General features: G+C 48.1%; 1 protein-coding gene across 4 annotated transcripts in view; it reads right to left on the bottom strand.

The window, feature by feature from the left end:
* Positions 1-1576: 1576 nt before the first annotated feature.
* The window catches only part of LCOR (ligand dependent nuclear receptor corepressor), a 110735-nt gene continuing 90553 nt past the window's right edge, over positions 1577-21758 (bottom strand). For all 4 annotated transcript variants that reach the window (XM_077823344.1, XM_077823342.1, XM_077823343.1 and 1 more), the window contains one exon: positions 1577-7336. In XM_077823344.1, coding sequence (XP_077679470.1) covers positions 2749-7336 — 4588 coding nt within the window. In that variant the 3' untranslated portion in view covers positions 1577-2748. The remainder of the gene's footprint in view (positions 7337-21758) is intronic.

Below are 21758 nucleotides of genomic sequence, written 5' to 3'. Positions count from 1 at the left end.
TGCACGCACGTGCAGCTAGCCTTGGAGACCTAACAGGCGAGCTGCAGCACTCCGCTGTCCAGAAGCGCTATTTCAGCTCACTCTTGTTCTCCTATTTCTGTCACTCCCCAGCCTGAAGCTGGACATTAAACGAGCCTACAGCTCCTGGCGGGTTGTGACGGCTACACGTGACTAGCAGAAAGCTCTGAAATTCGAACCCCACAGAACCTACCAACTTTTCTTTACATGCTGGCATTCATGAGAAAAATGATAGGGAGGGTAAAGGGTTTATTGGCATGAAGTTGGATAGCGCACAGACAACAGAGGTCCTTGCACACGGGCGTGTGCACACACACAGTGTTTCTTTATGAAAGCAGTCCAGACCACAGAAAACAAGATTCTAGATCAGAATTAAAAAAAAAAAAAAAAGAGCCAGCGTTCCCCTGTAACAGCTGAGGACCAATCCTTCACCGGCAGGCACAGTCCCCCTCTCCTTAAATGCCTTTAGATCTGTTCTGTTGCAATGCCTGACATATTTAATACGCACAGTAAAATTAAAGTCATCGATAACTTCATATTAACCTGTACAGGGCTGGCAGCCACAAAATAACTGTCCAGCATTTTCTTTATTCAGCATGATTTAAAAAATAACAGCTCCTTAAAGGTCAGTGATTTCCAAGCCCACCTGACCCTGGGCTGTGGCTGCAGCACCCCCGTTGCGGGTGCCCGCCCGTCTCAGCACACGGCACTCTCCAGAGCATGGGGAGCGAACTACTGCACTGGAAAAAGAGTGCCGTGGAGTCCCCAACGCTTAGTTTCATCCCCTGTCCTAAATGGATCCAGCAAGAGATTAAAGACAATTAATTATCCACTTTCTGCCTCCAATAATGAGCTTTGGTATCTGAGGTTCAACGCTAACCGTGAAAATCAATTCCTCTGCAACGCAGCCTGCTGCACACCCCAAAAGGCATGCTTTTCTCTGCAGGCAGTAAAGCTCTCCGAGGGGAGGGCCTAGTGTAACAAAGATATGCATGTATATTCAGATCTTGCTAGGACAATGGCGGCTGGAAGCTATTCTCCAAAGGTCAGGAGATTTCAGAGCCTTCACAATCAGATTTCAGGTGTTGAACGTAGTGAATGGAAGGAAGTTTGCTTAGAAACTTGTGCAAACAGCCCTTCTTTTGTACCGGCTTGAAGTGGAGCTTTTGAAATAAAATGGCTGGCCTTGAGCTTTTAAACTTAGGCACAGAGTGGGAGCTGACGCCATCATCTTCAGCTGCTTACACAAGGGGGAGGGGGGGAATTTTCAATATAAAACTCCCCACCCTCACCCCAATTAGCTCCACCGCCAATGTGTGCTGTGGGAATATGATTATTTGCATTTCTAATAGGTTTTACTGTGTATCAGCTGTTACTCTTAGTGTTTCTCCACTGGAAACTATTGCTTGACCTTTAAGCAGTGCATGGTTTGTGTTGATTCGACCCTCAAGGATATGTTTGCAAGCCAGTGCAAGGCGGGGTGTACACACTGCCCGGGCTGTTCTGACAGTGAGGAGAACTATCCGATCCTAGACTCTACAGCACACCACAACACTGGCAGGAACCAAAACAGCTTCATTTTATTTTAAAATGAGATTGAAGTTAATAAAAAAAAAAGAATCGGATACTTTAAATCTCAGCATTATTCAAAGACAACATTAAAAATTTTGCCTTAAAATACAGGTGTTCTGTGGGAGTGGGGGAGACAATGTGGGGAGGCTAAAGATTTCCCTTTCACACAGACTGACTAAATAACGAGCGGAAATCTGCCCTGGCTTTTCACAGGAAGGAAAATACCCGATTATGAGTGAAAAGCTACTGTCAGAGAAAGTAGAAATCCACATGGAGAGGTGCTATGAAACAAAATGCTGATCGGAGAGGGCGTTTTGCCCAACAGTCAGACACAGTGGGACTGATTCATCCCTGATGTACTGGAGAACCCCAAGGATGAGTTCAGCCCACTGTGCCTGCAAACAGCGGGAGATGCTACAGAACTCGCGCCAATATTCCAAGCAGTAACCCCTTTGCCACGTCGGTTTTGATCAGACCACACTACCTCAAGGCTTAAGAAGCAGCAGAGTAGAAATAGCTGTCTAACCCTAAAGACCATAAATTATACACAAGTGGCCAACAATTAATATCTTGAAACAGTTACCAACTGTCTAGCCCACCACCTGCTGCTAATGAACAGAGTAATGACCAATTCCCCCTTCCCTCTCTGGCTAGAAGAAAAATGCTTTTGGTTTTGCTTCCAAGGTCACTCACAACCAAACAGTCAGGATGTTTAATGCAAAGGGAAGGGTTTGTGTGCACGCCCCTCAAAAGGCTGCTGAAAGCTACTTTATGTGCATGAAGGTGGTTTCCTTTCTGCTACAGTACAAGTGCTTGTGCATCAAGTATAAAATGCAAGCCTCCAAATCACACAGACTAGCTTTTTTATTTATTGGTTTAAAAATGATAAATAAGGCACTGTACTTTTAACTAAAACTGCCTGGTTCCAAGCTTAAAACCCAAGGAACATTCGAATTGCAGGAACTTCCCTCCTCAACAGTGGAGACAGACAGCTCTCCTCTCTGTCTGAGACACACCTTCTGACGCCTAAAATCACGGGTGTAATCCTTTAGCTGTGGATTTTTAAAGGCTTGCTACAGCTTATAAAAGCAGCTTTAGTTAATGCATGATCAAGGGTTACTACTGTACAACAGGTTTACATGGCTGCCATTCTCTTGGTTATTCTGCATCCAGTCGTGTTCGCTTGCTGTGTGCACAGTCAACTTTTGCCCTTAACTTTCTCTTGCCCTGGGACGTGCTGCTCTCTTGAATTTTCTTCATAGACCTTGTCAGAGTTTTCCCACCGCTGGGCTTCTGCTCAGCTGCTTTCTGTGACCTGGTAGAGGGCTCCCCCCTCAGTTTCGGCTTTGCAGATTTTGTGAGCCCTTCCTGGCTGGGCGGGGCTGCAGCTCTTTTGACGGGGTTCTCTTTGACTTTGGGGATGGGGAGCCTGCCTTTGCCAAGCTGCCTTTTTGGGACTCTCTTCTCTTTAGAAGATACCTTTTTCTCGAGCTTATTGCTTCTTTCCATGGCAGCCTGCTTTCTGGTAGCAGGAGTTTTCGGGGGAACCTCGGAATGTTTTACTTTGCTGCCCTTTTTAGCTGGAAGGCGGTCTTTACTGGAGGAGCGAGACAGCTCTGGTACAGTGCTCTTCTCCCGCAGCGTTCTCTTCTTCCTGCCTGACTGAGGGTCAGCTTTGGGCAAGGAGTCCTCCTGGGACCTGCTTTTCCCTTTTCTTCCCTTCACTGCTGCTTCCGCTCGCATGGACTTAGCAGGAAACACATCTGCTTTGACTTGCAAGGCCAGCTTTGGAGACATCAGTGGGTTGATGCAGACACTCTTCCGGCTTTGCTTACTTTCCACTGAAGGATGATCAGCTGCACTGTCTCCCTTTCTCTCATTCTTTGCCAGGCGGTGCTGGGCTCGCAGTTTGCCCCTCAGATTGGAGTATTTCCGCAGGATCCTAGTGCTGGCCTGCGTTGGCAGACTTGGAGGGGGCTGCATGTTTCTGTCTTCACCAGCTTCTTCTGAGCTAGCCTCACAAGGAGGCATCTGGTTGGGACTGGCAGCTTCCCCGGGCTCCGTACTATCAGCGTTCTCCCGAAGCCTGGCCCATAACTTTTGATTCTTCAAGTTATTTTTAGCAGGGGTAGTTGCAGCAAATTTCTTGAGGTGTTTTTTTAAGCGTTCAGCTTGCAGCGAGCTGGGATATAGGCTGGAAGAGCAATACTTCTGCAGGGGGATCTTAATGGGGGGAACGTCTCCTGGGAGACGGGTATTGAGTTTCTTCACAATGACTAGTGACCTGGTTTCAGTTGTCTCCAAGAACCACCGGCAAATGTTGGACAACTTGAAGGCTTTCATAAACAGCATCTGGACAGGTGAAAGCTTTTGAACTTCAAGAGCCGCTCTACATTTCCGGGTTCTTTTCTTGCTTTTCCAAATCTCTTTCAGCTTGTCAGCTTTGTTCTTTGCTTTGGGGGCTGGCTGTGCTTCTTTTTCCAGCTGAATCCATCCTTTCTGAACTTTCACATACTGGGCATTAAAGTCAGCAATAAGTTCCTGATTCTCTTCCTCAGCACACCACTCCACAAACTTTGGTTTGTCGTCAGCCACTGTGTCCACCTCCTTCAAATCTATGGGGTCTTTGTTCCCTGAACTGCGTTCTTCCTTCTGGTTTTGATTTGCTTGCAAAACTTCCATTCCTGGAATATTCTTTTTTGCAGTGTCCACAGGGGTAGGGGTGTGTCTCAAGTTGTAAACTGGGTGGGCCAACTTTTTATGCTTCCAAGTCTTTGATGGGAGGTGTTTGCTTCCACTTTTACTACTGGGACCTGTAGGCGAATCAGTCGGATCTTTATACTGTACCTTTCCAGCATCTACAGCATTGTCTGGGTTCTCCACATCACCTGGTTTCTCATCCGATTGCTCTGCATCCTGTACACCTGTTCCACTTTCCCTAGGAAGGAGAACACTTCTCTTATCAGAATTAGCCTCTACACAGATCTCAAGCATCTCCCCTGACTTACTATGGCTGGCGTTAGCAGGAGGGGCATCTTTCGATGACCCTTCTCTCTCTGCTGCACCATCTTTTGCCAACATGCTTTTGTAAGTTTGCCTAGTAGTAATGCCATTTTCGTCTCCTCCCTGCTGCATGGGCTCTCTCTCCAGGACACTCCCAGTGCCTGGGCCCTGGATGTTCTTCAGCAGTGTTTTGTGGAAGCAATCCTTTGGGAAGCACACGGATGCTGCTCCATCAAGGTGCACCTCCCTCTTAAAACGCTTTGCACCGGGACTTTTAGAAAGCTTAATCTGAAGACAAGGAAGCTGCAGAGAGGTGGAAGAACCGGACTTTTCAGCTCTGCCTTCTGTGGGTGGCTGGAATTGCTGGCTGCGGAGACGCCGGTCTGATGCCACATGCACTCTCCTGCCTTTCTTTTGCTTCTTCTCTGGGTTTTCTTTGGACAAGATGGTCCCCTTGCCATCCGTTTCTGAAGTGTCAGGTCCTGGTGGCATTTCGCCATTGCCGTTCTCTCTCTCACACAGCCTGCTGCTATCTGGTGCAGTCTCACCTGCCAAGATTCCACTGAGCTCTGCAATAGTTGGTATGGTCTCCCCTGGCTCAGGTGGGCCTTCCTGCATCTCCCTGACGTCAGCTTCTGGGTCAGCAGGAATGCTTTTGGTCACATCAGCAGGCTGCAAGCTAGCAGGGGGCTCGGCCTCCAAACTAGCAGGGGGCTCAGCCTCCAAACTAGCAGGGGGCTCAGCCTCCAAACTAGCAGGGGGCTGCATGGGAGGATCCAGGTCCATGCTGGCAGGGGGCGTGGCAGGAAGCTCCAGGTCTGTACTAGTTGGGGGCTCTCCAGGAAGTGTCCCAGCCAGCTCCAGGTCTAGTCCAGCAGGAGGCTCAGGGTCCATGCTGGAAGGAGGCTCTGCATGGTGCACCAAGTCTGCACTGGTAGGAAGCACTAGGTCCACGGTGGTAGGAAGCTGCAAAGGAGGAGTAGGGTCCAGGCTGGCAGGAGGCGCCGGAATAGCTTGTATTTCTGAGCATGGAGAAGCTTCCTCCCTACTAGCAGCTTCTGGCGGAGAAAGAGATGTCAAATCTGCAGCCTCCCTGCTGCTGTCTTCTGTGGGCCCACAGCCCCTGGAGAGGTCAGCAGCGCTGTTAGCTTGCTGGAGAACATTAGCCTCCACGTCTTCCAGCGTCTGGCACATCCTCTCCTCACTTCCTTCAGCAGCAGAGGGGCCGACGGCTAGAGCAGTGTCAGGGCAGGAGGGAGCAGACAGAGCCAGCAGTGGCTCAGTGTAAGCAGCTTCTCTTGACTTCAGTGAGCCTCCCTCGCTGGGCTCCTTTTCTGCTCTCTCGTTAGCTTCTCTGCTGGGGGGAGCCCCTTTGGACAGGAGCCTGAGGGAAGCTCTTTTGTCAGCCTCTTGGGCTGCCGCTGAAGGCTCACCTCCAGAGAGTGCCGGGCTCTGCTTAGAGCCCACTAATGCTTCCGTCCTCAGGGCCGGACCATTTCCTCTCTCTTCCACTCGGGAGCTTCTCACCAGCGTGCGGACAGTTGGCAGCTCGCAGCACTCACCATTGAAATAATACCCGCGGGTGCTCTTCCGAGCTGTCCTCCGGGACGACACTGACCGCTGGCTCTCCAGGTGGCATTCAGTTATTGGCTGGCTGATGTAGACAACGTCACATTGGTTGTCATAGTCATTTATTCTCAGTCCCGACGCCCTTTTGTTCTTCCGAGCTGTTTTGACGGACGAGGACCCTGTTTTAGCTCTTGAGCGCCCACTGGAGGCTTTGTGTATCACTGGTACAGGGGCCATCCACCCGTCTTTGGAACGCTCACACGGATTCTTGTCACCAGGATGTGTGTGGAAGCCCCCCTTAGTCTTTCCCAGGGTATGGAGATGGTTTTCTTGCTTTGGTCTTGCATCTTCTTCGTTTGTTTCTAAATCCTGGTGCAAAGATGCTTTGGAGCTGCACTGTAAAGCGTTCTCTTTGTCAGCTCTTCTAGGAGAATTCACTGGAAACCCTGAATCCCAACCCTCTTCTGGTAAAGCTTTGAAAGAGTTCTTCTGAGATCCCAGGCAGCTCTCTGAGCTGTCCTCACTGCCGTTCACATGGGCCACTTTTACAGCAATGTAGCTGTCTGCTAAGCTCTTGCCTTGGATCTGGTCTTTGTCATCCTCACACTTTCTGACACCAGCCTCTTGCTCCTGTCCAGTGGTTTGTCCTTCCGGGCTCCTGGTGCCAGGATGGAAGTGCAGTGAGGAAGAGTTCGAAGTGGTGAGGTATCCTTGGGTGGAACTATCCTTTGGACTAACAGAACTAGTTCTAGTAGCGGAGAGTTCAGAGAAGTCTCTTTTGAAAGCAGTACTGAAATTCTCCGTTCTGTCCATGGATTTCACCTCTGTGTGCTGCTCCAAGGGTTGCCCTGCGGCACGCAGAGGGCTATGAAGACCCACTGGGTCTCTGTCCGAGTCTGAGGAAGTAAGAGGCTTCAGTTCAGAACAGGGAGCAGACTTCTTCCAATTTTCAGTGCTTTGCTGGCTACAACCAGAGCTGCATGTAGCTGCATCCATGTTTTCGGATTCATGTAACGGCCGGCCCTCGCAGTCTGGCTGTACTTCCGTGTATATGTCGTTTAGCACACGAATGAATTGCTTCTGGTGATGTGTACACAGTCGAACCATAAACTTTTCCAGGGGAGACTTCGGCTGATTGTTAGGGTCTATTGCTATTGTCTCCGCTGTATCCTCACTAGAGAGACAAAGAGAGAAACAGTCAGCAAAGCAGAGGACAGAGAATTTGTGTTGTAAAACCTACAGAAACCCTTCTCCTCCCCCTTAGCAGTATATTTTCTCACATGGCAACTGGCCTTAGCGCCCTTGATACTTAGCCAGGGGTGCACATAAAGCAATCCACCCAGGAAGGCAAAGCTTTATCTGTTTGCCAGAGAAAGGGGCCTATTACTATATGTTTGGCAGCTCACTCTGACCACTCGTGGAGATTGACACTTATCTTCCATGCACATTCAGATCCAGACTTGCATTTCACTTTGGTCTGTCAGCTGGGACATACCCCCAACCCCACTCCCACAATTGGAAAGGGAAGATTTCAAGTTGTGGCCATTCTGCAGGATGACGCCTGAACGAGGCCATGAACAAACCGACAAACACCAGCCTCCGAGACACCCTGCCCCACGGGCGAGTTCTCCACTGCAGCTCATTGCCATTGACAACCACCTTTGGTTTACTCCCATTGCATACACTTGCTGTGCCATTTACAGGGCTGCTGTCCAAGCCCAGCCCAAGAACCATGGACTTCTGGGGTCCTACGGCTAGATGATCATCGTCCTACACACTCCTCTTGTCTCTAGCCATCTCTAAGATGGGGGTGACCATACTTACCTGCTGCATAGAGGCAACTCGTTAGGATTAACCAGGGGTGAGGTTAAGGGCTTATTAATGTTTGTCCTAGTCTTTGACAGTGTAGTATTAAAGCCATGCTAGTTCCCAATTACAGCTCTTTGAATTTCCACCCATTCCTTCGAACGAGCCTCGTCTCCAGCACATCTCCGGGGTCAGATGCGAGGGGAAGTGGCCTATAGTTTCTTTGTTAACATCTTTCTCCCTTTTAAAAGCTAGAAGTAACAAGTCGCCCCCCAGCCTTCTGGTAGCTGGTCCGACACCAAGGACAGATGTGCCCACGTGCTAATGGAGGCATCACATCCTCTGCAATCCCTTTACATTCGGGTATTAACTGTCTGGGGTGGATGATAGTTTGGTGGACGCAATCCAAGGGGTGGCTACAGACCTCTTAGCCCCTTTGGTCCTCCCTGCACTAATGCCCCTCTGACATCTCTGCACCTGCTCTCTGGACCCAGCGAGAACGTCCCTGGAACGCTTGCTCTCACATCCGCCCTGGGGGCCCCTGGCTCAGACCCCTCTCACACGCTGTAGAGCTAGTAGGTTCTGTGCTGTCTGCAGCCACCCCCGGCTCCCTTCTCCTGGGAGTGCGGGGAGCATGGAGGAGGATGCTGAGGCAGAGCGAGGGCAAGTGACTTATAGAAGGAAGCACAGCAAGTCTCGGCAGAGCTGGGAGGAGAACCAGGACTCGTGGCTTCAACCACTAGACAGTGCTGCATGTATGTAGATCCAGCTGTTCTCCAGCACTGACATAGGTTACCCCTACGCTAACCTGAGCAAGGTCACTTCTACTGCTAGCTGGCCTGCCCCAAACTAAGCAGAGGGTTGACTATTGTTCCACGCACATGGCCCCCTGTATATACAGTTAGACCCTTTTGCTCCTCAGCCCACCATGTTTCAGTATCTCATTTTAGAACTCAGGATCACACCTAATGTGAGGAGCAGATTACCGCCCTCCCCCTGCCCGCTACTCAGGAGATCTTACACCATCCCCTGCAGCAGCTGTGCTGGCCACTGTCAGAGACATGACACTGGGCTAGAGGGACCTGGGGTCTGCTTCCATCTGCCTATGTTCCCGTACTCCCCCACCACCTCCAGGGTGGGGTCCTCCCTGCAAGCTCTGGGAAGAGGGAACTGCTGGATTCCACTCAGCACACCTGCTGCGCCCTGGAGAATGCAGGTGCCTTTCCTGGGGAAGATCACACAGCTCTTTTCACTCCCCTGAAGGCTCCTCACATGGCTCCAAGGTGGAGCTGAGCACCACAGTGTGTAATGGGTAATACCCCTGCGAGGCTATCCCTGTGTTACAGACAGGCCCAGCGACAGGCCCAGCTGGGGTCACACCGGGAGCCTCTGGCACAGCCGGGAAGTGAATCAGGACCACTGGTGCCAGGTTAGTCCCGGACTCTCTCTATCAGCCCCTGCCTGTTTGGAGGGCAAGGTGTGTTGTTATCCTGGACTCCCCACATTTAACCCCCTTCCCTCCCCACGGTCCAAGCTACAACCAAACCACATAGGCCTGTGACATAACGCCTGGGTTAAACTGGCTGGATTAGTACTTGCATGGGAGACCTCTAAGGGAATGCTGAAGCGAGGCTGGTGACGGGAGGCAGTCACTACAGACTAACCATCCCTGCATGGTGCTCAGGCGCTCGACTGCCTGGGATTGTTAACAACCCATGGAAAATGGATGGCCAAGCCCTCCCAGCCTGGCCAAGTCACTCCCCAAGTTCCACCAACAATTTCAACCAGATCTGGGCTCTTCGCCGCCTCCTGTGTGAAACAATCACTGTGGCTGCCAGACCGTGGCTGGGTTTCAGATTAGAGAAGGCTGCATAAGTCAGTCCTGTAAAATGCACCACACAGTGCCATTAGATGGGGGCAGGGGCTGGTTTTGACTAGCCCTCCTAGGTTCCACGGTATTAAAAATAAATAATAATAATAATGCAATTAGCTTCTCTCTTCTTCCTCATTCCCTTTTCATGCTAAATAAATAGCTCTGGTCTTTTTAATCCTCTCGCTTTAGGAAACGCCCCCCCCACACACACCATTCATTATTTTGTTACTGTTCCCAGCTCTTCTCTCTTTCTGCTGGATCCTGTTTTGGGCTGAGTGGTCACCACTCACTGCGGGATTCGAGTGAAGGGCAGAGAACAGTAATAATGGCTTCTCTGGAGAAAGTCCAGAGAAGAGCAACACAAATGATGGAAGGTCTAGAAAACATGACCTATGAGGGAAGATTGAAAAAACGGGTTTGTTTAGTCTGGAGAAGAGAAGACTGAGAGGGGACATGAGAACAGGTTTCAAGTATATAAAAGGCTGTTACAAGGAGAAGGGAGAAAAATTGTTCTCGTTAACCTCTGAGGACAGGACGAGAAGCAATGGGCTTAAATTGCAGCGGTTTAGGTTGGACCTTAGGAAAAACTTCCTAACTGTCAGGGTGGTTAAGCCCTGGAATAAATTGCCCAGGGGGGTTGTGGACTCTCCGTCATTGGAGGTTTTTAAGAGCAGGTTGGACAAACACCTGTCAGGGATGGTCTAGATAATACTTAGTCCTGCCATGAGTGCAGGGGACTGGACTAGACGACCTCTCAAAGTCCCTTCCAGACTTAGGATTCATACATGTTTCCTGTAATACATCCTAGAATTCTATTGCCGTTATTATATTTTCAATAATGCCCACAATGCACTTGGCCCCTTCTTGACATACATGAAGGCAATGCTCCTGAACCAGAGAGCTTACAGACAGACAAAGGGTAGGAGATGGGGAAAGAAGAGATCAAGCTAGTAACTGGACATGTTAGAAAATACAGTATGTTGCTAACACAATGAGTGTCTGGTCTATGTGAGAGCGCTCTGGAGAGCACTCCCCAGTGAGTATCACACAGTTACTTGTGGGTTCCTAGTCCCTTTTCTACAGCTACTAAACACTGGATTGGTGTCTTCAGTGATCTCTCCCCAGGGACCCTTTGGGTCTGATCCGAAACCCACTGGAGTCTGTGCAAACACTCCCAATGGACTGCACGTGCTAGATTCAAAGCCCTTTTGCACTCCCACCCTCAAGATGTTATACTGAGGCCAATCCATGTGGAAGCAGCTCACACTACTCTTCCCAGAATGCATGACTATGCACTGGTCTAGGCTGGATTTCATCTGCCATCATGTTTCCTAGTTATCTCACTTTGTTAGATCCTTCTGAAGCTCCTCGCTCTCCTCCCTAGTCTCAGCCACCCCACAGAATCATTTCATTTACAAGTTCAGCATCTTACAACCCACCCCTTAAGAACATAAGAACAGCCAGACTGGGCTAGGCCAATGGTTCATCTAGCCCAGGATCCTGTCTTCCAACAGTGGCCAGTGCCAGGTGCCCCACAGGGAATGAACAGAACACGGAATCATCCAGTGACCCATCCCCTGTCACCCATTCCCAGCTTCTGGTAGTCAGACGCTAGAGACACCCAGAGCATGGGGTTGCATCCCTGCTCACCCTGGCTAATAGCCATTGATGGACCTGTCCTCCAGGAACCGATCTGGTTCTTTTTTGAATCCACTTATGCTTTTGGCCTTCACAACATCCCCTGACAAACAGTTCCATAGGTTGGCTGTGTGGAGAAGCACTTCCTTGTGTTTGTTTTAAACCTGCTACCTGTTAATGTCATTGGGTGACCCCTGGTTCATGTGTTATGAGGAGGAGTAAATCATCCTTCCTTATCTACTCTCTCCACACCAGTCATGATTGTATAGACCTCTATTAAATCCCCCCTTAGTCGTCTCTTTGCCTAGCTGAACAGTCTTAGTCTTTTCAATATCTCCTCACCCCTTCTTCCAGCTCTTTAATATATTTCAAAGAATTGATCCCTGGGCACCCCAGGATTAACCACTGGCTACTTTTTACTTCCCATTTCTCAGCCAGCTTTGAATTCATAATAAGCCTCTCTCACACCCTGGTTACCAAGGGTCCTTACCAGCGTTTCGTGTAGGGCTTTAGCAAAGACTTTTGAAAGAATGACTACATGACACTTAGTAGGTCTCCTTCAGCCACCACTTTAGCTCCTTCCGAAAACATCTAACAGGGTAGAGAGGCGTCACTTCCCTTTACAAGCGCCAGGGGTATCATTTTACTACACACAGTTTTACTCTCCTTTACCATTGTGCCTTCAGTGACTGCCTGAAAGGGGGTTGCTGACCCTGGTGAGAGACAGATTCCTGGGATCAACGTTCTAAAAGGCGCAGGTACAACGTTGGCCTCTCTCCAGGTCTCTGGATAGGAACTGGTTTCCCTGCATGTCAGAGCAAATCCCTTACGCAGGCTTGTCCCTCCCCCAGGCTGCAGAGTAACAGTGGAGAAATCGAGCCTTAAACCCCAACTAGAGAGAGGAGAGGGCTGGTTTCAGCCTGACTGTTCAGCGAGAAGGGGCTCTGCAGTGCTTACTCCAACTGAAGCCTACTGCCATTTCACAAGGGAGAGGCGTGGGGTCTTTTACCTGTTTGAAAGCCCAGTTTCTGAGAATGGCAGCCATTTTCAAGCAGTTGGCCAGCAATCTGGCCTGAATTTATAGCACACTCAGGGGTGTGGCTACCGACTAGCCCCACCTGTGTGACACACTCCTTTGCCTACTGTGGAATTAGCGAAGTATGCTCAAAGGAATGCTGGGATGATGGCGGATCAGGAAGTGGTTACAGTGGCAGAACAATGAACTTCTTCCTTGTTAGGATTGGTCTGGGGGGGGGTTAAAACAATGGTGTTTGTGAAGGAAGACCCTAGGCAGATACAGGATTTATCTGGATCTGCTTGGTATAAGGAAAAGTATGTTGTGGTCTGAAGTTTCTTGCCAGGGACGAGGTTATGAGTCCTCAACGGCCATCTGGGAGCCCTAATCCTGGGAAAGGAAAGATGGTGATTCTCCCCTGCTTTACGGTAACCTGGACTTGTGCAGTGAGTGTGCAAGGCAGGGGGTGGCATTTTACATCCCCTTTGCACAGTTTGAATAACTCTCTGGGCTGTAGGGTGGGGAAGCAGCAAGTCCACAGAGCCCACATTCTGCTTGCATCACTAAGATGGTATCAAGCTCCCATTCTTAACAGCTCACAGGGCATTTCTCTCTTCTTCTTTTGCGTAGTTTATTTTATTCCTGGTGTGCAGGCTGGGGGCCTGATTCTGATCTCATTTACACCCCCGTAACTCAGCTGGCACCACTGGGGTTCACTCATAGTTCCATTAACTTGAAGATTTACAAGGGAGAAAAAACGTTTGCATTTTGTAAAGGAAATAAATAAAGGGGGGTGGTTTATCATCAATAAACTGACAGCCCCCCTCCCAAGCCACCCAGGGCCATTCAGCTGTTTCGGGGCATCCTTTGTCCAGAACTCTCCGGTTCAACACTTTCAGTCCTGGGGATTCCCTTCAATATCTCATCTCCAGCTGACCCATCCCCTCTTCAGCTGGAAACAGTAGTTCTGCCTCTGACTGTGGCTCATCTCCTTGGGCTGCAAAGGGTTAACTCGGGTGGAGATCTCTCCATTACCTGCAGCAACATTCTCCTCTTCCTCAGAGCAGATCTATCAGGATAACTCGGTCTTTTGGGTTCCCCTATAGTTTTCAGTGCTGAGTGTAGGGTTATAGGCGTTACGGTGCAGATGAGCTGCAGGCTGCTACTTGCTTCCATTCTCGGGTCTACTGAGGACAGCGGCTCTCAGCAGTTTCCACTTTACCTCGCTGCATTCCTCACTGATTTGTCTCTGTTTTGGCAGCACTGTGAACCATGGATGGTGCATGAAAAAGACTGGGCATGTGACCCACTTGGGATAAATGGTGTTTGGGGGGCTCTTTAAGGCACCCAGGGTCCTTTAGGCAGGTTATGTAGATTACTGCACAGAAATCATTCACCTGCTTCGTGTATGAAAAAGAAGGTGGATGGATGACTTGCTTACAGTGTACAGGTTTCAGAGTAACAGCCATGTTAGTCTGTATTCGCAAAAAGAAAAGGAGGACTTGTGGCACCTTAGAGACTAACCAATTTATTTATGCTCAAATAAATTGGTTAGTCTCTAAAGTGCCACAAGTACTCCTTTTCTTTTTACAGTGTATAAATACCTTCCTGGGGGTATTAGAGGGCTCTTTCATCTAGCAGAGAAAGGCAGAACAAGAGGCAGAGGCTGGAAGCTGAAGCCAGGAACAATTAAGAATCCAGCACACATTTTTAACAGTGGAATGAACTCCCGAGGGAAGTGGCAGAGTCTCCACCTCTTGGTGGCTTCAGACCCAGACTGATGACTCTCTGGAAGACATGCATTAGCCAAACAAGTTAATGAGCTTAACACATGGGTAACGAGGTGGATTATAATGGCCTGTGTTACACAGGAGGTCAGATTAGATGATCTAATGGTCCCTGCTGGCCTTAACCTCTATGACCTTCTCTCCAGGATCTTTCCCCACTTGTCCTCTTTCCCTGGGGATGGAGCTCAGGGGTTTCCTACCTGGATGCACACAAAGAACGTATCACCCTTTCAGGGCGGTCTCTGGAGAAGCTACCGATGAAGTGAGCTGTAGCTCACGAAAGCTCATGCTCAAATAAATTAGTCAGTCTCTAAGGTGCCACGAGTCCTCCTTTTCTTTTTATGGCCAGGGAGAGTCCCTGCTAATGCAGCTCTGCTACCAGAGTACACAGTGACTGAGTATCTGCTGGGAACACGGGAGCTTCATGGGGGTCTGCGAGGATCACCCTGTTTGGGGACAGGCCCCAGCCAGCGGGTCAGGAACTCAACAAGGGGATCGTCAGAGAGATTGACTCCGTGGGGGAAAGGGCTGCTCCAGCTCTAAGATTACTAGTCTCACCCCAGAAAGTTACAGCAGTACCAGTGATTGCTGCCAGTCATTCCAGCTCTGAAGCCACTCCTGCCGAGCTGTCACTAGATGTTTTAGTGACCCCTTCTTGCACACACTCCACTAGTTTACTGGTCTGCACCACCTCAATCCCTGCCTCGCTCTGCTGTCCCAGTCACACATCCGGCTCCACTGGCACGGCTGTGTACACAATTTCACGTGTACACGGGGTAGCCCTAGTAGATTCCCTGGCCTGACCCAGATGCTGTCAGCACCTACTAGCTTTCCCTGGGACAGCCCCCTTCTTTTCAGTTTGTCACTGAGGGTGGCAGAGAAATCCAGGGGCAGTAGCTGTTAGCTGTACAAATGCAGTTGTTGCTATGCAACAGTCATGGTGTAGCAATTAATGCTCAGCGAAATGGGCTGTGCTCTGAAGCAATTTGCATAGCTGCATGCTGTAATCCATTTGTTTGCATTAAGCCTCCACTGTTCTGTAGAGTTCACAATCATTCCTTCCCCAGCTCTCACAAAATCCAGGGGCTCTTACACAGGGTGAGCAGACATAAATGATCTAGCCCATAAAAGGCACTTATTTATTTCTCAGTAATAACTAGGGACTGCCCGGGTACGGAGCACGGCAGTGGAGGGCAGGGAGGAAACAACTGATTATCCGCAGTGCACTCTGTAGCTCTGAGGGGCTCTTCCTTTAACTCGTTTTGCCCTTGCCATTACTGCTCATGGAGTCACCCTGCTCCTCCGGATTTGTACACAGGATGCACATCGCTATGGGAAGCCTCTTGCTGAAGGAGCCCAGGATCCTGTGTGTGTCTTCTGGGGACAGGGAGGAAGAGAAAGCGGGGAGGGGGGCAGTGAGAGGAGTGCGACTGTTTCACGCCAACCTACCTGGAACGCTGGTCTCCAAAAACCTGTCCATTGGCACCGCAATATTCCGATTTCCCACCCCACGAGTCTCTCTATTGAACGGGAAGCCTGGGTCTTTTTTTTTAAGCCCCGAGCATCAGTTGGATAGATTATAAGTTTACAGGTATGTTTTGTACCTCAGAGGCACAAGAAGCAGCAGCAGAACAAAAGTTCAAGGCTAAGTGTTTCTGTTCCTTTCAGACCACTCTAAGCACCACGAGTATATAGTTCCTGAAAAGAAACAAAACATAGCTATAAACTTATAAAATCCAGCTGAGTATTTTAATGGGCAGACTTTCCCCCTCCCTCTTCTGCGATCATGCAGATGACTGTGATGGGCAGGAGCACACAATGTACTGCACCCTGCCAAAGCAGGGAGGGGAGCGCATCCAACCACTCAAACCAACGGGGCAACAGGAATCTGCTTAACATTGGAGCCCTGCTTTGTATTTGAGTTGTGCAGGCAGGTTTGCCTTTAGAACACAATTAACGGAACAGATGACATTGTTCAGGACTCATGAGTACTACTGTACCTGACCTGACTATTTCTACAGCAATGTATCAATCCAAGACACATTAGTGTACTTTAAAGGTATTTACAAGCATTGTCATTGTAACCTGTGTTGAGATTCTGGTTTGGTCTACATTTAAATGTTTTGCCTCCATAGCTACGGCAGTTAGGAGTGTGAAAAAACAAAACAAAGAACCCTGCTAACCAACAGAGCTGTGCTGGCAAAAACCTAGTGTACATGCAGCTACACCTCCAAAAGAAGCCCTTTTGCCGGTATAGCTTATTTCATTTGGGAAAGTGGCATACGTTCTACCAACAAAAGAATTCTTTTGCACCCAGTATAAGCTGCATCTCCACTAGGCAGGTTTTTTGCTATAGCTTTTCTAGTGTATACAAGGCCTCAGTAATTAAGTTGGTTTTGGATCAACCAGTTTAGTTGTAACACATTTCAGTGCTCAGCATATGCTTTGAACTTAACGCTTCCCAGTAGAAGAACGGGGTAGTTTACAGCTCTGTTGGTGCTGAGGTGATTCTGTCTGACTGCAGAGGACACAGATGAGCAGTGCAGACCGAGGAAAGTGAGAGAATGTTTTCTTAACTTAAATTGAAAGCTTAAGTGCTGCAGAGCACAAGCAAAAGAGCTACAGAAAAAGACCACAGGCCCACTGAATTTTCAAGGCCCCTGGATTTCTGCTGTCCCTGGTGACGTGCTTTGGGGATTTATAAAGCGTGCGTTTAAACTAAAAGCAGAAAGAAAAAAAGTTGTAGGGATTTTTTGCAAACTGCACTTGCTCATCAATTTACTCAGGATGTACAATGAATCAACTGGCTCAGATAAACAGCAGGCACCCAACCCTGGGTCAGACTTTTAACCCTTCAGAGTATTCGTTTTGTAGAGGGATTACACATTTAAAGCAACCTTCTTCCCCACCTGTATCCAAACAAAGCCAGGAAAGGCCAATGTAGCTTTTACACAATTAAAAACCAAACACAATCCATAATACGCTCTGTTTCTGCAATGTTCCTGTCTCTGCTCCCTTCCACCCCACTCCTGTACAGGGGTTTATCACCAGTTGTGACACATCTAACATTAGCCTCGCTGGGGCTAATTAAAAACCTTGCCATAGAGCCTGTGTGTTTAAAACCAGGGGAAATTTATCAAGCTGCAAACATTGCCCCACGTACTGGCTTTCAAGGGCTTTTCAGAATTGTCCTGACTGATTTCTCTAATTACCAAGGACATTTGGGATTTTTCTTTTAAGGGTGGAAAAAGAAATCAGTACGAGTGCTCCTGTGTGAGATGGTTCGAATAGCATCAGCACTGAGCATGGCATTATGGAAGATGGTGATACCTAGCTATTACAGTGAGGTGCATATTATAAAGCCAGAAGACAGCTGGCAAACCACATCTGCCGTGCAGAGCTCTTCAAAGGCTTCTCACAGCGTTGCACATTTTTTAAATGTAAAAGCACCTGGACAGGACACTAGAGAAGGACATGCAGGGAACAATCCCGTTGCTAAGCAGGAGGAAGCACTGTCCGATTGAATGATTCCATGAGCACAGAAGAGGCAAGTGGCATCTGACTCTCCCCATAGGAGGGTAGTGTGTAGACAGCTCTACTCCACATCTCCAAACACATCATTGCTGCTACCTGGTCTGGGCTCTGGTAAATCAGGAACTGAAGCACTAAGGCCCAGATCCTATAGTCAGATCTCTATGCCCAGACACTGAAGTTAGTAGGGGCCCAGTGGCAGGATGGGGACCTTATAGCTTGTGTTCATTAGGGATTTTTGCACCACGGTAGCTACCCCAGCACAAACCCTCACCGGAGATGCCCTGCGCTAGGGTCACACAGGGCTTACACCAGGGTACGCCTCACAGACGAGAGCCTCGCTTTATGCTGGTGCGTGTAAACATCTCCAGTGCAGATGACCCCAGAGCCATTCCTGAGCCCAGCCCTGTAGCCCTAGCACTAAGCACTGCCACCATCCAACATAGGGAAACTTCAAGGGTTTCAGTCTCATGACTCTTGCAGAAACAGGCAAACGTGAGGCAGGGTTTTTTGCTCTGAAGATGTAAAAGATCAGATGCAGCAATTAGCTATAGCACCTGATACTGTGAAATATACAAGCAGGACAACTGCAATTATTCCAACGTCAGGAGGGAGATGCTGAATAAGATCGGAGAATAGTGGGAATCTTCGGCGTAATTAACTGACGTTTGGGAATGTGACCCCATTTCAGATATCTAACTGAGCTTATCTAACTGAGCTTTGGACAGACACGGCTGTACTGTAACAGAAACACTTCTGTAACCTCAACTTTAGCATTCTCTACCCACAAATGCTGAAATGTACTGTCTAAGGATATATTTTGAAATATGAATGACCAGTTTCAGAAATATGTCAGTATCTCCAGCCAACTGTTGTCCTTCAAGTGGCAATTGACTTTTTGCTGATACTCCATCAGAAGGACTCCTGGTTGGGAAGTAGGTTAAGACAAGGAAAATGCATTTCACCATTGGAATGCTTGGGGAATAAGACTAACTCAAAGTTGATGGCTAAAGTAAGTTCTATTTTAAATGTGGGTTAACTTAGCTGTTGTTCAACTGCTATTAAATGATACAGGTTAATTCTGCAGTAGTTAGACATCTGTTAAAACAAAAACATTGATAGGAAATCTTTGAATTTCTCATGCATTCCAATGAAGAGGAGCATTTCCTGTGTCCTAACATACCTCGTTGCCTATTAAGTTCAAGCTTCTTATCCTCACCTTCAAAGCTCTGCACATCTTCATCCTACCTACATCTTTGTTCTCGTTTCTTATTACCCCCGATAGCTCTTCTTTAGCTTCCTAGCTCATCCTTACGTCTTACAGATTTTGCTTCCCTGTCCCTGAAGTTTCCTTCTCAGCTCACTGGCCCAAGGGTGCCTGCCCTCTCCAGCCATATCTCTGGACAAAATTCAATGCTAGTGCAAGGCTCACAAACCCCAATCCTTGTCCAGAACATGCCATCTCCCATCCCTCTAAGTAAGCACTTCAGCCCAAGTCTCCCAGGGTGTTTCAGTGTCCAGTTTTTGCCTGGGTAGACTGTAAGTTAAATGATGACTGCACATGCTGTCATCATTTAAACAACTATTTTTCTTTGTGATGGTTTATTATATTTAAAGCATGCAAACTCCACCCAGGGCCTATGATGCTGACCAATATCATCTCATTGCTTTCTTGTGCTCCATGGCTAGGGCTCCGCGGTGCTATGGTGATACAAATAAATAAATAAATAAATAGATTTTAGCAACTTACTCTTTGTAATTAGCTGTTGCGGTTGGAATATATTTTATATTTCTGTGCAGTTTTCATTTAAGCAAGAAAACGGTTCCATTTAAAATTTACAAAAAAACCCTGAGCTATAAAAAAATAAGTCAGAATTCATCCCCGCTAATTTGTCCCCTGAGGGGAATCGAGCTCTCAGAGAAATGAATATGACCAGCCACTCCCCACCCAAGGGTAAAGATGAACGAAGAAGCCACAATAGCACAAAGTCTGCATTTACTAGACACACTTTCAAAGATTCTCTCACCAGGCAGTTCCACTGGTGCTACCAACCAGGAGAACATCCCCCCCCCCCCCCTCACTTTACACAAAGCCTACGACAGCCAGTTAGCACAGGCTGGTCATCAAATGCTCATGGAGCTCTTCTGCCAAACACATTTGTAACTCCTTTTTGGGAATTACATGTGTCGGAACCCTGAAGGCCCTGTCTCTGCCAGAGCAATTAGGACCCATATTTCCCTAACTGCTGACAGCATTGTGCCAGCTCTAACCTTTACAGGACACCTGCATTTTTACTACTGTTGTCTAACTTCAGATCAGGTGAATCCAGAGTCTGACCATGTTTAGGAAACACTGCAAAGCCTTGCCCTTGCAAAAAGCCCTGCCATCATTAGTGACTCTCAAATTCAAACAGCCCTTTCATTCCCCAATTCCTACAACTCTCCTCCCTCTGCCGCCAGAAAAAGCTGAGTTTTGATGCTGTCACTCAGAGTCAGAGCTGTCCCTGTGGGCTAGTCTACAGGCACCGTGACATCAATTTCTAACTGAAGTTGTGATTTTTAAGCAGATTATGTTAAACTGTTGTAAGAGGTTGCATGGACACGTTTGTTTGGATTAAACCAGATGTGATACTATATAGCCCCATATTCTTCATAGATAGATTGTTATAATATGATTATAGCATAACTATGGTATATTTTGTGCAAGCTAATGCATGTGAGAGATCATTGGAAAGGTTATGATTTATTGAATAAGATTATCCCATTTATATCATTTTTGTATCTAAAGTTAGGAATATCGACTATACATCTGTACTACAAAAGCGTTTGCACCTGGGGAATGCCCACCAGACAGAATGCAATCAGTCTGGCGGTCTGGCAACAAGTCAACGAACCACTAGGGAGAACAATAGGTCTTTGAAGATGCCAATCTCCCACCTTCCCGAGAAGCTTTCCTGAGATGCTACAAACAACCTCTGACTCATGGCTGCTTTGACACTGCAGGGTCATGTGATTAAGTCACCTGGTACTGGACTCCATGATAGAATACCAGTATTTTTCCACTAGGGGTGTGTATGTGTGTGTGTTCCACACTGGAAAACAAAGGATTCCCACTATATGTAAAACCTATTTAAAGCCAGGGAGGGACATAATCAGGGTTCTTCACTGAATCCCCGCCCAGAATGACTGTGGTGAACATCTAAGAAACAAAGACAAACAGGGGGAGAAGGACTGAGCCCAGGCTAGGAAGGTGTCTGGCCTGTGAAAGAAATACCTTGAATTTTAAGCTGCAAGTAAGAGCAGCTTGCCTTCAAGAACCTCTGCAATCTGCCTAAAACAACAGTTAGGGTGAGAAATTACTCCTTGTAACCAGTTTCTTTAGTATTAAGCTTAGTTTGCGTGTTTGTTTCATTTGCTAGGTAGTCTGCTTTGATCTGTTTGCTAACCCTTACAATCACTTAAAATCTACCTTTTGTAGTTAATAAACTTGTTTTTGTTTTCTCCAAAACCAGTATGTGGAATTCATAACTAGGGGGACAGAAAGCTGTGCATATCTTCCTCCACATTGAGGGAGGGAGCGAACCTCATGAGCTTACGCTATACAGTTCTCTGTGCAAGACAATACAATTTTGGGCTTACATCCCAGAGGGGGTGTGCACTTGAGTGCTTGGCAATTCCTTAGCTGAAGCCTTCCCATGCAGTGCTGATTTCAGTGTCTGTGTCTTTCTGCAGTGGGCATGTCTCTACCTGTGTCTATGCTGGAGGAGGCTTGAGGCTTGGCTCAGCAGGACAGTGTAAGGGAGCCCAGGCTGGTGGAACAGGCCCGCTCAGTGGTACCCTGGTTCCAAGTGGCACCCCGGGGGGAACCCATCACACCAGGCTTAATTCAGTAGGGCTCAAGTCAATTAGGAATCAAGTTTAAGATATAAGAAAATAAGCCACTCTT

The sequence above is a fragment of the Eretmochelys imbricata genome, chromosome 7, assembly GCF_965152235.1.
Source record: "Eretmochelys imbricata isolate rEreImb1 chromosome 7, rEreImb1.hap1, whole genome shotgun sequence".
Lineage (NCBI taxonomy): Eukaryota > Metazoa > Chordata > Testudines > Cheloniidae > Eretmochelys > Eretmochelys imbricata.
This window is presented reverse-complemented; position numbering and strand designations above follow the sequence as displayed.